The sequence below is a fragment of the Lepisosteus oculatus genome, chromosome 9 (genome assembly GCF_040954835.1).
Source record: "Lepisosteus oculatus isolate fLepOcu1 chromosome 9, fLepOcu1.hap2, whole genome shotgun sequence".
NCBI classification, from domain to species: domain Eukaryota; kingdom Metazoa; phylum Chordata; class Actinopteri; order Semionotiformes; family Lepisosteidae; genus Lepisosteus; species Lepisosteus oculatus.
In genome coordinates, this window is record NC_090704.1 from 3440028 (window position 1) to 3455509 (window position 15482).

At 42.1% G+C, this 15482-nt stretch overlaps 1 protein-coding gene and 1 long non-coding RNA gene across 3 annotated transcripts in view; one reads left to right on the plus strand and one right to left on the minus strand.

The window, feature by feature from the left end:
- LOC107078330 (uncharacterized) overlaps positions 1-15482 on the plus strand; it is a 44444-nt gene that overhangs the window by 5934 nt on the left and 23028 nt on the right. The gene's annotated exons all lie outside the window — the stretch shown is intronic.
- On the minus strand, positions 1557-11994 carry tmem275a (transmembrane protein 275a). 2 transcript variants are annotated; one of them, XM_069193971.1, is made up of 3 exons: positions 11171-11994; positions 7005-7041; positions 1557-5627 (listed from the first exon to the last, which is right to left on the minus strand). In XM_069193971.1, exon 3 carries the CDS (start codon positions 5528-5530, stop codon positions 4970-4972), a length of 561 nt encoding a protein of 186 aa, XP_069050072.1. In that variant the 5' UTR covers positions 5531-5627; positions 7005-7041; positions 11171-11994; the 3' UTR covers positions 1557-4969. The 2 variants fall into 2 exon arrangements, with proteins under 2 accessions (XP_069050072.1, XP_069050073.1); XM_069193972.1 differs by having other exon boundaries at positions 1557-5630.

Sequence of the window (15482 nt, forward strand, 5' to 3'; positions counted from 1 at the left end):
TCACGTTGCAGAAAAATGCTAGATATGTTTCTTTTGTAGTCCGGTATAAAAACGTGCTGTATCTTCTAGAAAGATCTTGCTAGCGAAATGGTAGAAATCTTGAATACCACAAAAAAAAAATACTTTTTAAAATACTCTCGCCCAAAAGGTTGGAGGGTGTCTCGGAGGGGTATGTACTCCTCTTGTTGACAGCTCGATACAGATTAAGAAAGCCCTTTTATGGTCTGTCAGGAGACCTTGATTGCTAAGGCAGTCACCCTACCCAGGGGACCTGAAATCTCTCACTGGCCTTGTCGCAGGAGATGGAAAAAGAGTAGGGAAGCAATATTGACTATTGGCTTTCACGTACGTCTTTCTGAATGTGCGGACAGATTTTCAAATTCTCTCGTAAAAATGTTTCTGCGTGCTGGTTTAAAGGCACAGGCATGCAAATGATGCTTTTCCTTCCTTCGAGCGGGATTACCTGGAGTTGGATTTGTGATGACGGTAGCGGTTGAGTGGGGACCAGGAGAGTTTGTAGTACTGGGGATTGTTATGGCTGCAAAAGCAAAAGCTGTTGTAAGTCTCTCGTAACGCTGACGTCAACCACGGATTCCTAGCCACAGAGAGAGTATATTTTATAGGGGTTCCTAATATTTTACTTATTTTTTTTCTTGATATTTAAAAATAGTCTTTCAGGAATCGTGAGTGTGCGTGAATATGCCATGTATGCATAAAAAGGATCACAGGTATAGAAATTGAGGAATATTGTACATGTGTAATGTAAGGCCATAAGTGGGGAAAAAACAAAGAGAGTATCTTGAACATTGGGTGGAATAAGATATGTGGACCCCTGTGTGTTAAGAGGCGTGATGCTGATGCCAGCTGATGATTGATCGTACAGATATTTCTGTCAGAAACAAAGATGGCAATAAAAGGCAGCCAATTGCCTTTGCACAGGCCAATTTGTATAGCATGCAGATCACTGCTTAGACCAAATGTAGGATGGCAGTAAGCTGGAGCCCAGCACTCCAGGCAATGGGCATCTTGGGTACAAGACAGGATACATTCTGGACAGAACACCAGTCCATTATAAGGTGTATACTCTGCGTATAGAAATGGGGTCTTCTGAAGTCATACCATTTTGAATTTGAATTGTCTTAAAAGATAAAAATCCTAAAGCTTGAGATATTTTTGTGGGTGGAAATTGAGACATCTGCTTTCCCGGATGTAAGATTATGAAGTAATTCCAAAAAGATTTAAAACCACAGCAGCGATGGCCAAACGGTTACCTGTGACCAGGACATATTGTAACATAAAACAGATCATTACCAAGCAGAAGTGCAAGAAAAAAAGAAGTCAGCAGTTTGAACAGATAACATGGGATCAGATGTAAAAAGACGACAACATAACAGCAAATGTCCAGATGCTTAAGCATAAAATTAAAGGCAATCAATGAAACATGCACAAATGCAGAACTATACTAACTAGCTGAGAGAAAGTACATTCCACAGTTCTTCCATTCAATTCAATCATTCGATATCGGACCAAATGCAAAATAAATCAGCTCTTTTAAGCCAACATGTAACACAACTGTGTTTTGCAAAAAAAATCCAAGCAAATGTTGTAACTACAGGACTGTCCATAAAAGAATGTACAATGACCGAGGGGAAAAAAAAAACAAAAAAAACTCTGGAAGTTTAACAATGAAGCAGTGAGTACAGTCCAGCCCATGAGATAAACACTGCTTTATGAGCTGTGAAGCTCAAAGGCAAATTGTTCAGCTTCATGTGCTGTGTCAAACCCGACGGGCTACCATAGATGATCTTCAGCCTGGCTGGGTAACGCAGGAAGTTTCCCACTCGACGTGGGCGAAGGGATTTCTGCAAAACATTTTCTGCCCTGTACTGTGAGAGACACGCATAATGAAGTCAAAGATATCAAAGCATCTAATTTTCTGGCCACCTGAAGGATGAGCTGTCGGTCAGTATAGCAGAGAAGATTGATCATAAGAAGGCTGCCCTGCCATGTACTGTACCAGCCCCTTCATGCATCCCGTGTGCCTTATGCTTTTTCACTGGTCCACCCGGTGATGGTAGATGTTTTTTTTTTTTAATTAATAAGCCAAGGATAAGTAAATTAGATTGTTGGCTTCTATTCTCCAGTTTAAACATATGGTATTTAAACAGGGCTACTGTATCTCTTCCTCTGATTCTCCAGTGTTATCACAGCTTTGGTGCTGCCCCACCTGCAGAATATCCACCAGTTTACTGGTTATTGTTATCGGATGACAGTGCAGTTGCAAACCTCTCTTTTGACTGCTGGAAGTGAGACTGGATGGCCTTAACATCAGTATAGGGGTCTGTTTTGTGAGAGTTTGTGAAGCAACACACAATCAAATACCTCATTGAGCAGAGCCATGTATCGGAGAGTCATGGTAGTTGTCCCCGGTGAGTCATCACAGAGAAGTATGGTGTCTGCAGTTTCAGTCTAGGAGGTGAGCTCTTTCCTGGCTTGGGAAGAGGTGCCTGGATCCTATTCTGAGAAGTCATTTGTATTCTTATACAGCATTTTACTCAAAACTTAATTAAAAAAAAACATGTTTGCTGGGCTTAAGAGTCTAAGAGTCTCCTAACAAGTCTAGGATCTTAGGAAGGAGCCTTTGGCAGTTTTCTAAAAAGATTTTTTTTTTCATATCGAGGAGGGATCTGATCTTTTCTGACAATTAACAATTTACATCCAAATGGATGTTACAAGATTTTTTTTTTTAACAAAGAGAATTCTTGTATCACTGATGAGTCTGACTAAATTACTGCCACTGTGTTTTATTGTACTGTGTTCAAAGTATCTTTTCTCTGTTACAAGACCAACATTATTATGCTGTTTTACTGCGTCTCAATCTGTTACAAATCCTTGGAGGATGGAGATCTGGCAGAAAATTAGATGATGTTAAAACCTAATAGCCTGTTGCTTATGCAAAAACTCAGCCTAATAAAATAGTGGTTTCCCATCTAATTCTTGGAAAGGTTATATAACATCGTTATCGTGTTTATAAACTGTGCTAGTGCGCAATAAGCTGAAATCGGCCCCCAGCCCCATGTTAACTTGACTGTGGCAGTATGTGTTATATTACAGGTAATTAGACATACAGATGATGTTTTAATGTTACGTTTGGCAAGTATCTCTCTGTCTTTTATATGCTTATGAACCCTACAACTACATACTGAGGAGAGTAAACGAGTGTAGGAGGAATTGGAGGGTAGGCATGTGTCCAACTGGGGTTGCTATGTCAATCCTGGGCAGGGCTAATCAATATCCCAGTATTCATAGCGATTTCTGCATTTAATTGCGTACCATTATGCTGAATGTGTTTTCTTACAGTATCCACTTAAGTTACCCCCACCCCCGTAGTCTAATAACTTACGTTGCGCACTTTTAAACGAAAGCAGCAATTTATTGTATTTTAATTTTCTCCTTGACTGCTTCCGTCATGTTTCTGATAAAATTATTTCTTCATAGTTCTCTGCACATACTAGAAATAAAACGGGGAAGCATGTTAGTGGCCAGTTAAAAAAAACGAGATGTTTAATACCGTGGTTTTATAGGTCTTATTGTGATTTTATAGATTTTTGATCTGATTGCACCAATACAACAGTCTAGGCACTCCTATCCAATACTGTTGCAGCCCCTAGAGGCCATGGAAGTGTAAACCGAACATGTTTTCAAACCTGCATTAACTCCCGAGACTCCAATTTGTTCACAAGACCACTGCTACACCTCAGTCCGATTAAAAATATAAGGAACCTAAGCTGAGAAATGAAGCTCACGGGATCATGATCCTGCAGTGTGAGGAATCGGAACTTCTGTGGGGTGACCAACAAGTACAGAAGGCAGTTGTAGACATTTACCCATTTTTACGTTAGCGGATGAAAATTTACAGTATATGTCGGTTACAAAAAACAGTTTTCAGACATGAAGAAATAAACCACAAAGCTGTAGACAAATTAAACGTATACTGTAAACAACCTATGTCCTGTCTCACTGTATACAAATATTGTTCTTCACAATGTACTGTACTCTCTTACCACACTGAATCTGGTAGATGTGTTTTGAGGCTTTCATAATCCCATTTTTGAGGAACAGTTTCTTAGGACTTTTCATAGGACACTTAGGACTAAGTGAAATGTGCCAACCCATAGGAGATTGATATTTTTTGTTGACTGGAACTTTGTACAAATGAAGCACAACAGAGATTTCCAACCCTGATCCTGAAGAACCCCAGTACCCGGGGCAGGGGAGGTCATCATTAAATCACCAATTTGTAAAGATATGGAGCAAGTGCATTGTCATAGATTGAACATGCGATTTGTTAAGTCATTTAAACCTCATTCAGAGATCATTTAGGACAGTTCAGAGTTCTCTTAATTGAACAGATTTCCTGCTTGATTCACCAGTATCTTATGGGGGTTTCTAATCTTTAATGTACATAATCGGTAAATAATCTTTAAACAAAGCGTCCCATAAAACTGGATTGTGGCTCTCCAGGATTAGGGATGGAGAGCCCTGGACACGGTGCTTCTGCCTCAGAATACTGGAGATGCACTTTGCTCCTCCACTCGCCATCACAGAAGCACAGAAGGAGCCACGGTATCTTTAGACAAGAGCTAAATGCCTGAAATCCATCAGAAGGCCAAGGGAAAGCGGCCTTCTCTGACGAGCTCTCCTGCTTCAGAAGTTCAGACGTGCTGGTCGGCCGTTTCACTTCCGCAAAAGGCGGGATAGCACGCTCTCGGGTGTGAGGTCCCAGTTGCATTTCGCGTGGTATCATGTGGCTAAATCGGACAGAATCTCATTCTGCTGTAGTGGGTGTCTTTATTTGTTTTTGTGCGTCGCTCGCTGGACTGCTGGCCGGCCACATGGCCTCGGTTGTATCCGCAGCTGATGGAGGCTCTGCACGCGCTTTCCTCTAAAGCCCACACGCGGTGGTGTGCTAGGTGGCGGCCAAGTCTCGGGGCAGATTGAGCTGGACGGCCTCTCCCCCGGCCGAGTAGCGGGCGGCGGGCCCGTTGGCCTCCATGGTGAAGAGCTTGCAGGCCCGCGCGCCCTCGGGGGCGGGGCTGGACTTGGGCGAGGAGCAGGGGGAGTTCGTGGGGCTGAGCTGCACGGCCGTGGTGTCCTGCAGCGTGTGCTCGCTCATCTCGATCTCGAAGGCGGTGTTGCCGGCGTGGATGAGGCCCAAGTTGCTCCCCACTTTGGGCTTGCGGGAGCTCTGGGCGGGGGGGCGGCGGCTGCAGACGCAGCACGCGCCGAAGAAGGCGAACGCCACCACCAGCAGGATGGGCCCGATGATGATGGGCGGATTGTTCACGGGCATGAAGGTCCCGAAGGCGAAGGCTCCCACCAGGGTGATGTTGATGCCCGCTAGCATGATGCACAGCCCACAGGCGCAGCACAGGGCCGGGGAGGGAAGTCCCTGGGGCCTCGTCTTCTTCCTCTTCTTCTTCGGCCCTTTCTTGGGCACCGTGGTGGTGCTTTTATCCGTGAACATCATCCCTCCGCGCCGGCTCTCTCTAGCACTGCCTGAGGGTGGTGCACAGGAAAATCGGGCTGCCTGCGGCGGACATCTGCTTTTCTCAGTGGGAGCACATCTGCTAACGGGAGAGAGAAAATGAATTAAGAGCCAGGGTATCTAAAGAGAGGAACAGTGGTGCCCTCGCCCCCCCAGGATTATAAGTATTGCGCGCTCTTTTGAGAAAACATGAATCGCAAATCGGACAAAGCCCCATACAAAATGTACTGCAGTAAAAGATCTAAAATCTTAAAAGATGTAAATAATCATGCATTGTTCACCCTTTGTTGATTTTGCTCACAGTTACCTGCAGACCATTAGAAACAGCAGTAGCCGGAGTACAGTGTATGATGTGTGAAAGGCCTGTGTATACGCTGCCTGTGATACTGAGCTTTCATGTCATAGCATGCTTTGATGGAAATGCTAGGGGTGATCAAAGCTTGAACATACAAAAGGAGCAGATAGTGAGGAAGCAAAGGAGAAAATTACTAAGCCATGACAATCCTGAACCATGACAGTGAGCAAAGCTTAGATTTAAACATTGAAAATTGATTTAAAGAAACACTTTACAGCTTTAGAGGTTTATATACGTTAGCAATGTGATTCTAAATGTGATAAGAAAATCCAGTTAAAGATCTTAGCAGGGCTCAGCAGGAAGTCAGTTTGGAGCAGAGAACTCTGCCTTCTTGACCGATTCTGTCCTCGTTCCCCTCCAGGTTAGACTTGGTAAGTTTACAAATTCCAAGTATTTCTGTCCTTTATTCTTTGTTTTTTTGGGGGGTCAGAGGGGAGGTGGACGTATTTTGTGCAGTTTCTACGTTCACTGCCGCAATTGTTATATACGGGGTTGCGTCGCTTGCAATCAATCACAACTATTATTCTTTGAATCTTTTTAATTGGGTTTTGTCCCAGTATTACATGTAAAACAATGCCCAGCTATTGCTCTCGATGAAAGGGCCTGGTACATTTATTGGGAAGCGGCTAAATTAGTTGTTGCCCTAAGAGGTGCGTTGAGTCTTTTGGGATGGAACTGGTGAAGGGAGACAAGTTGCTTCAGGGAATCGGGGTGAAATTAAATTGTTCGTTTCCTCTTTTTTCCTAGGCCCTGGTATTACCTGCTTTGCCTGCAAAGAACTTCTGATACTTAAACCAGCCAGACAATAATTGTAGATCTGCTGTGGGGAGGCTCTGGCATAGGGAAGGCTGAATTTAGAAGGGAAAAGGCACAAATAAAATTGGGGCTAAAGTGTTAAAAAAGCCTTTCTAAACTGCGTTTCTCCTCAGTCTTCAGAGCTTGTACATATTCATTTGCACGCTTTTAAACATCCCCGATGGGTCATGACACCTACCAAGGTTTAGAAGTGGTTGTGTATGAGTTCTTTATGTGATGAAGGGCTTTTTTGTCATATGATCTCGTACGAGATCTTTCATACACATACATTCGTTCTTTACTTACCTGTTTTATATCATTGGAATCCCGTTTCATCATCATCCTGCAGCATATATAAAGAAAAGCACATTTTTAGTATACCTGTCCTCATTGTTGTTATTCTTAATTGTGTATTAGATGTCTCTTGTTCTTGTACTTTTGTTTTTAGTATTTCCTGTGTATTACCTATTGTTGTGGTGGTTCCACACTAACACTAACTCATTTTTCTTGTTTCTTGTTGACTGTCCGTTTTGTCGGGCGACAGACCCTGACTCACCTTTGATTCACACAAATCCTTACCTGCCCATCAGGGCGAGCTGGGGATGGAGCCAGTCTTTGTTTAGATATAACCTAATCTTTTCTGTGTGCTGTTTCACAGATAGCTTTCATCTTAAAACTCTAATATGAAGCTTTCTTAAATAGAAACTTGTTCTGCACCTCATTTTGATTTTCTGTGCAGGTCCTTCTGACCTGCCCTGTGACGTAAGGCCAGGAAGTTTAATGACACTGTCCCATACAGTACCATTACTTTTACAGCAGCTTGATGATTTTTGACAATTCATCAAACAGGCCCATAGTGGGCGCGGTAATTCAACAGACACGCCCATAGTGGGAGTAACACCCAAAACGAGTTCTCTGTTTTATTCCGTAGAGATCCATTGTATGTCAGGCAACCCACCTGAATGAGAGAAGTTTCAAAACTCAGAAATCGGTACTGGGTTGACACCCAATTACGGATCCCGTTTGTAAAGAGCTGAAGAAAAATGTGCAAATATGCTCCAGATTTAAAACTGAAATCAATTAGGCTGCGATTTAAGAACTTGATCAAAAATCAACAGACAGGACTGGGAACCATGCTATAGGGACACATCTGGACAGCTGGGATAGCAATAAATACCACCTCATTTTAAAAGTCATCTCGCATAAGTAGAGTTAAAAAGAAGCTTTCTATGCAGATGTTTACTGTACTTATTTCTGCTGTTTTCAGATCATTTCTGGATGTGTGCTTACATAGTTAATTAAGGTGGTGTTGTTAAATATGCATAAAGGACAGTACACTTATCACAGCTGCCCTTTTCCTGCAAGGCAATAATACTGTTGCCCTAGGACTTTTACAGTGGAAGAGTAAAGACTCTGGGAACCTAAGGTAACAAGTACAGAAGCTGAAATGATATTGTACCATACTGTATTTCAACCAGCAAGCTGAAGAAAGGAAATGCAGACAGAACATCTTTTGAGCTAAACTATAATGAGTACTTCAATCAGTGCATTCTAATGCAGATGATGTCATCAAATGTCTGTCCTTCAAATATCTGGGGGGTATTGGTATTCAGAAACCAACCATATTGTATTAAAATTACTCATATCAGTTCAGAGCTAATTTCTTATGCAGGATCATTTCAGCGGCGAGGATTATGCAGGACTGCAGAGCATTTAGAAATGAAGGACAGAAAATGTAGAAAGCACAGTACTGAAATTGTGCAGCAATTGCACAATTGCCACACATTTAATATTACTGTCCAGCTTTGCCCTGGCAGGGTATTGATAATTAAAGTTTTGAGGGCCTACTGCATGATGTTTTCAGCTCAGTGTCTGTGAGAAGGAGCATCCTCTCAATGGCCAAGAGGGTTACTGGTTCCAGTCATTATCAGTGTTCTGCTGACATTTTAGGTTTTACATTGATATTTTATTACATTTTATTTCAGCTTCTTTTCAATAAGAATGATGGAATTATGCAGCATCTCCTGAGTTTTCGTACAAAGAAACAAAACAATCCTCCTTTTGATTTCAAAGGGATATGCATGAGACTCCAAAGAAATTTCCATCTGAAAAGTGATCCGTCTCCTCGGTTGTAAACTGTTGAGAAAATGTGCAAGATTCAGCTTACACTTTCCTACAGTCTGCCTAGGGTTGCAAACCCTCAACTAACTGAAACACTGACTATGTCCAGTGTCATTTATGTGTTGGTCACAGTCATGTATTCTTACAACATTTGACAGCCTAATATTCTTCCAGTTTAACCTGCTAAAGATATGGCACTCAGTGTTACTTCCTCTTTCTTATTCCTTCTGCTTTCTGTGATAATCCTCCAAATCAAAGACTTCTTACTTGTTGGGATTTGTACACTATTGTAGTTTTTGCGCTTGTGTAATGATCTGTGTGGGCACCCAACAAGCTATTTTATGAGCTTGCTTGCATGCATTTCTGTATGCAAGATCTCATTTTTCACTTGGAGTCTCGGAACACTACTGCTTGACAAAATTACACTGTGGATGTTGAAACGGAGCAAGAAAAGCCATCAGCACAACTGCTCAGTGTGTTGCAATTAAAACAGGCTGGAATAATTAGGAGCATCAAATCGAATCGGAATTAATGCAATATCTGATGAGAGCATGTGGATATCACTTCTGCGCTGTTTGCTCATTCAGTTCATGCTTTGTTTACATTTCCAAACCCTCCCACTCCTCAGAGAAGGGCTATCATCTGATGAATGTGTTTCCTGAGCTCAAATTGACCTCGTTAAAGAACCATTGCATTTTAAGCTTTCCCACATTTCATTTAATAGTAATTCTATTAACGCTGTGTGTGCTTGTTGGGACCAAAAGTTCATACTTTTTGTCTTTTGCTATTGGGACCTATTTATTCAGCAACCTTTAGCCTGCGAAGTGCCAGCTACTGGAACATGCAACTTTTTTTGGGTTTCCCTAAAACTAAATCGTGCAAGTGATGAGTAAATATCTCCTCCTGCAAGTCGACATGCGTCTGAATGACGGGGCTCAGGTCTGATCAATAAAAGTACACCATAATGTGCACGGAGGGCTCCAGGAGAGAGGGGCCTGGCAGGGATTGAGATACTGGATACAGGTGTGTGCAGGATACTGTGCTGACTCTGCCAGTGAAGGGTGGATTCGTAACGACACTTACAACCACAGTTAATACAACACCTGGGCAGAGCTGAACGTCGGCGAGATGAGTTGGGTCTTCTCTTGAGTTTAGACCTTTTGCCTTAAAACATCCCAAAGTGCTTCAAACACAAGGCATTATTATTAGATGTGCACTTAAATAAGCACTTGAGTTTGTTTTTCTCCTGCTGTTTGAATCTTCTGAAATCCTGTTGCTCATTTTCAGAGCCCTAGTGATGCCTCAGCAGATGGTATGATTTTCGCTCAGGGTTACAAAAATGGACATGAAAATAGAGTAAGGACAAGGACTTCATGTGGGTTCCTTCAATTTTATTTTGTCTTGTAGATTTGATTTTTTTAAGAAAGGTATCAAATGACAGTATAATCATAGCTCCCTAATAAAACATTCGAACTATAAGAATTGTAAGCAAATTTAAGTGGTTTTCCCATCAGATGCAAACGAAATGAAATCCCTAACAGTTATCTTTGACATTTTCTATCAATCAGTGAAGAAACGTGATACCAAACACGCATACAATCTAGATGTTTTTTAAAGCCTGTAATATTCTAGTCTGGTAGCACTTGTTAGTCGTAATTCACTAATGAGGTTGGTTATTCTAATTATTCTTACAAAAACTAAAACAACAAATTACAAGCAAAAAGCGGCAGCATAAATAATGTGTTTTCTTCATTTCTTTTTTTTTAACATAGCGTCTACTTATCGGGAGAAACCAAGCCATTCTTTATTCACCCGGGCGAACGACAAAACGATTATCTATAACTTCAAATCCAATCTCGCTGCTCATTGCCCTCCATCGCCTGTCCCAGACCAGCGTCAAGCCTGCTAGATTATACGTATTCAACTCACAGCCGTGCGATTTTACATCAACCCAGTCAGCGCTGCGACTGAAACAAACATCAGTGTAATCTCGGTAATGATGACTGTCGCGTCCGTACGCTTCTGGAGCACTGGTGTGGTACTCATTGGAGGCTTGCGTCTGTGCCCTTTTCGCGTGTACAGACTAAAACTGGAAAATATGAATAAACGTGTATAAAAATATCGGAGCACAGACTACCCGCATACTTCAAATTAACAAATACAGAAGACAGGGGGAGAAAGTAGGAGACGTCGACGGTCGATTATAAAACGCATTTTAATATTGACTGTTGCAATTCAAAGGGTATGCAAACACTACTGCACTCCTTTGTTGAAGAGCACATCGGGGAATGATGCGATTTAAACGAACGGGGTGAGTGATGTTTTAAGTCCTATTATAACATTCGCCTTACCTTTTCAAAAATTCTTCAGGTGAGTCGTTTGCGCAAAGCTGTGGTGCAGGCGTGTTTTTTCCTCAGATCAACTCTGCCTTCTCCGAGTTACACAAGGGTTTTAAAACGCTGAAACACAGGCTTGCTTGCCTGACTGCTTGAGAGAGGGGAAAAAAAACGGGGAAAAGGGTGTGTTTTTTTTTTTTAAAAAACCTTGAAGAAAACACCGTTGTCTTTCTGCTCCGTTTTGAGATCGAACCAAGACGTCTTTTCGAAAACTTTGCATAAAACCAAAGAGCTACTCGCGCTTTGCATCTGCTCCCGTCCTTCGTCAGTCCTTATTCATTTTCGGGGGAGGGTTGTGTTGAGGGACAGCGGAGGATGTACTGTATCGTGGTTGTAGTGTTAAGGAGATCTTTTGCCCTCTCTCGAAAGCACAAGCAGACTAGCGGGCATGCGACTGTCTTGCCTCAGACCTTCCTCGTCTGAATGCAATACTTTAACGCTTGGACATCAACGCAGTTTCCTTCGCATAGTTTTAACTTCTTGTTTGTTAGAAGATGTCTTAGGTTGCGTTACTTAGTCTTCAGTCAAGTGTAGGTTTTCCGCCTCCTTGAACATCATCGCCCTTGCATTAACGTGCCGCAGCATTCGACCCCAAAAGTGACGACATCCCTGCATCTGATTTTCTGAGGAAAAAGTATAACCTTCCGCCTCTCATGCAACGTCACTGAGTGTTTTTAAGATATGCAGTTGCATGAACCTTGAATCAGCGTCCCTCTCTATCGCTCCTCGCGTTCATTCCCCTCCCCGTCTAACCCGCACACACACACACTGTACACACACTCACCCTCTCTCCTGTCTGGCTCCTTGGGGTTTAAAAGTTCATCTTGCCCACTGGAGGCGCTGTGCAGTTCTAAATCAGGCCGCGGACAGCTCCCGGTTCTGAATCAACATTTTGTTCGGTCGATTTTGATGGTCTTCCCGCTTGAAGCGCCTCGGTGTTAAGTCGTGAACAAGAGATGCAATATCCCGCCACCCCCTTTCAAGCACGTTAGCATGACGCTTATTACTGCGCAGAAAAAGATCTGGAAGCTTCTCGTCGTGCATGGAAAGAAAAAGTAAATTGATTAGGACAAGAGTGGAGGACAGTTACCTGGTACAATGTGAGGCTTCTGAACTTGCAACCTCAAACAGTCTAAACCTCTGTTTTAAATCTCCAGGTTGTCACGGTCTCTCAACTTTCAGTTTATATATCACATCAGACAGACATGGTAACCTTAAACCTAGGTCCTGGGCTGGTTATGGACCTTGTAGATCAGGAAGAACGAAATGCAGTTTGACCATAGGTGGTGTTCAGGCTGCGTTGCTCAGTGTAATTGTGAATTATTCTTTACTGAGCAAACTTTGCTTGTGAGTGTCTCTAGTTCCCCTGTGAAATATTTAATGCTCCTACCATATGTTGCCTTTTTAATTAGCAATGTGTGTGTGAATGTAATGAGTCACAACTGAATATATTATTTTATCTTCTCCGTGGTTAAGTATTAGAGTAGGGTCTGAAGACGTGTACAGTGTGAGGTTACACAAGTACTTGAGCACTTCTTCTTCAGAAGTGCTTTTCTCAGGGTTTGCCAGTCTCACAGAGTGCTCTGGACATTTGGAATAAGAAGCTCCTGAAGATCTTAATGGCCTTAACAGTGAAGACCTTCTTAGGGAGATGTAGTCAACCTCAAGACAACATGATGATTCACAGGTAGTCAATACAGCGATTATTATTGCTTAGTGTCAGGCAGCAGCCTTTGGGCTAAATTTTGAACAACCTTCTGATTTTCGCACAGGGAAGATCACCAGGTAAGCATCTGTGAAACAAGAAGTAGATTCGCATAATAACGCGTCGGCATCCCTCAAGTTAAGTATGTTTCAATCAAGCTGGGTTTGATCGTAGAAGTCAAATGATACTCAAGAGAGCGCTCCGAGCATAGTGTAACATTCACATGGTTTATTCTCACAGATGGTACAGTAGAAGGTTCAATCAAGGATGTCGTGAATATGGTCGTGGATTCCCAGCCACAATCTAGGGTCAATGAAGAAAATTGTTTGTTTCCCTGGTACTAAACATGTAACTGAATGATCCCTAATTCTTTTCTCACCGGCTTGGGGACAGTAATTCTGTGTCCTCACATGCTGCAGTTCAGGTACGTGGGTGAAGATGTACTTGGGAGACTCGCCAATTATATGCCCACCACATTGCATGCACTAGACCTTTTCCACACACATCACAATTCATCTGGTCAGTGGGGTGCATAATGGACCCTTACTGAGACTCTAATGGCAGTAAGAAAGTATCTCACATCTTTTCTGTTAGAAGAAATGAATATTATTCGCTCGGCTTAAACCTTAAGGGCAGTATTTCCATATGGTCCGCCAGCTGTTCTGTGAATCCAGTGGCACCCAGTGCATCTCTGCTCCCGTTGCATTGACATAGAGAGAGACACAGAAAAGGTCTGTTTTTTCCGTTATCCTGACCCGTCAGAGAGCAGTTGACTGAATTCTAAATATCTTTCTTCAGCAGAAGTGAGTGGGCAGGAAGCACTCTGGTGAGTCATATTCCTAATTGGTGTGTTAACAGGATGTCTTTAGGGTCATGTTGGACTGAAACACACAGGCACTGCGTTGGTATGAAAGCTCCAATGAAAGTAGGTGGGTGAGCATCTCGATTTTTCCTTTAGTGGCTGGTCAGTGAGCAGGATTCCTCTGCTCAGAAATCTCTGGAGTTCAAGGTGGTGGGATACAGCAAATTCCACAGCTCTCCAAAGCAGGGAAGGCGATGGAGTGAGTATCTGGCTCTTGCTGAAAGTGTTTGTGACAGTTGTGCTGCAAACATTCGCAGCTTATTGGCCTTCCCCAACTGTTTACCTAGAATTACATCTGTAGGAGGAGAGGATCGGGTGTTAAAGGAAAATGTTTTTCTTTCTGAAGAATCTGTATTTATTAATTTGAGGAAAAAGGTAGGGCCTTATTTCTTTGGGTTTAAGTGGATATTCACTACAATATAAACCCATACAGTAGATTCTTAGAACGTATGTATTTATTCTTTGTGCAACATTCACTCTAATTAAACTCTAAATTGGAATGTGATCATTTTGTAACGTTGGTTTACTATGATCTCAATGACGTATGGGGAATATCACTCTGGTCTCTGGAGGCTAACTGGTGTCTGTGCCCAGTGAGGACCTGGTGCTGTTGTCAAGGTCTAGTCTTGTTTTGCACCCTGTATGTGGAGATAGACTCCGCGTTGCCAAGACCTTTACTGGGATCACATGGTTTTCTGATAATGGAAGGATCAGGAATATGCTTTCTCTTTCTCAAAGCCTTCCCCTGAGAACCAAATTATTTCCAATCCATTATTGATAATCTCTTGGGGCACGGAGGTCACCTGCTTTGTGGAATGAAAGCAGTATTTTTACCGGGCATGGCTGAATAAAAAAAAACACAAAAAGAAAAGAAAATAGGCTGGATGGGGAAATTGCAGTTAATGAAAGCGTGCATACAATAGAACTGTCAATAAGAGCTGACTTGGGTTTTCTGACACACTGAATGGGACATTTTTGTTCTATAATTGAGCTTAATTTCACTCGGGAAGAAAAACTGGAACAAGTTTCATTTTAGTCAAGAAAATAATATCAAAGAAAGAGCTTAATATAAACGCAAATAAAATATCAAAGCATATGGGTTGTTAAGTCGTCTGCAGAAGAAAATAGAATGGCTTATACCATACCTACCAAGTCGACTTCTAAGAGAAAGCACAAGCCATGATTTATTTTGTTGTGTTCTACTTTCTCATTCAAAATTGTTTCCTGTAAAAAAAAAATAAAAAAAAATGACTTTTTGCATTTCTGATTAACAAGTGGCTTCTCTGACATTTAGCTCACAGCCTGTGGAGGCTGATCCATGATTCAGAACCAGTGAAGTGTGATTTAACCTCCAAACTCTCTGGACCTTCAGGCAAACACATTCACTGGCTGTTCTGTTTTCATTTTGTCCCTTTATCAGAGCCAAAGGTTTTCCAGCTGCCTGCATCTTCTGTGCACTTAGTCAGCAGCAATGTGACAGTCGGATCTACAGTCCACAGGCTTTTCTGTTCAGGATGGACAAAACAGAACAAAAGATGCATAAACCATTGTATGCAAGGGCGTTCTTCACTCTTTCCCTGTTTTGAAAGTTGGTAGTCTAGAAAGTTTATATACAGTATATGTGTAATGATTGTGCATGTGTATTGTTAATGAATCCTTCATGCCATTATACATGAAATGAAAACCAAAAAGGTGAACAG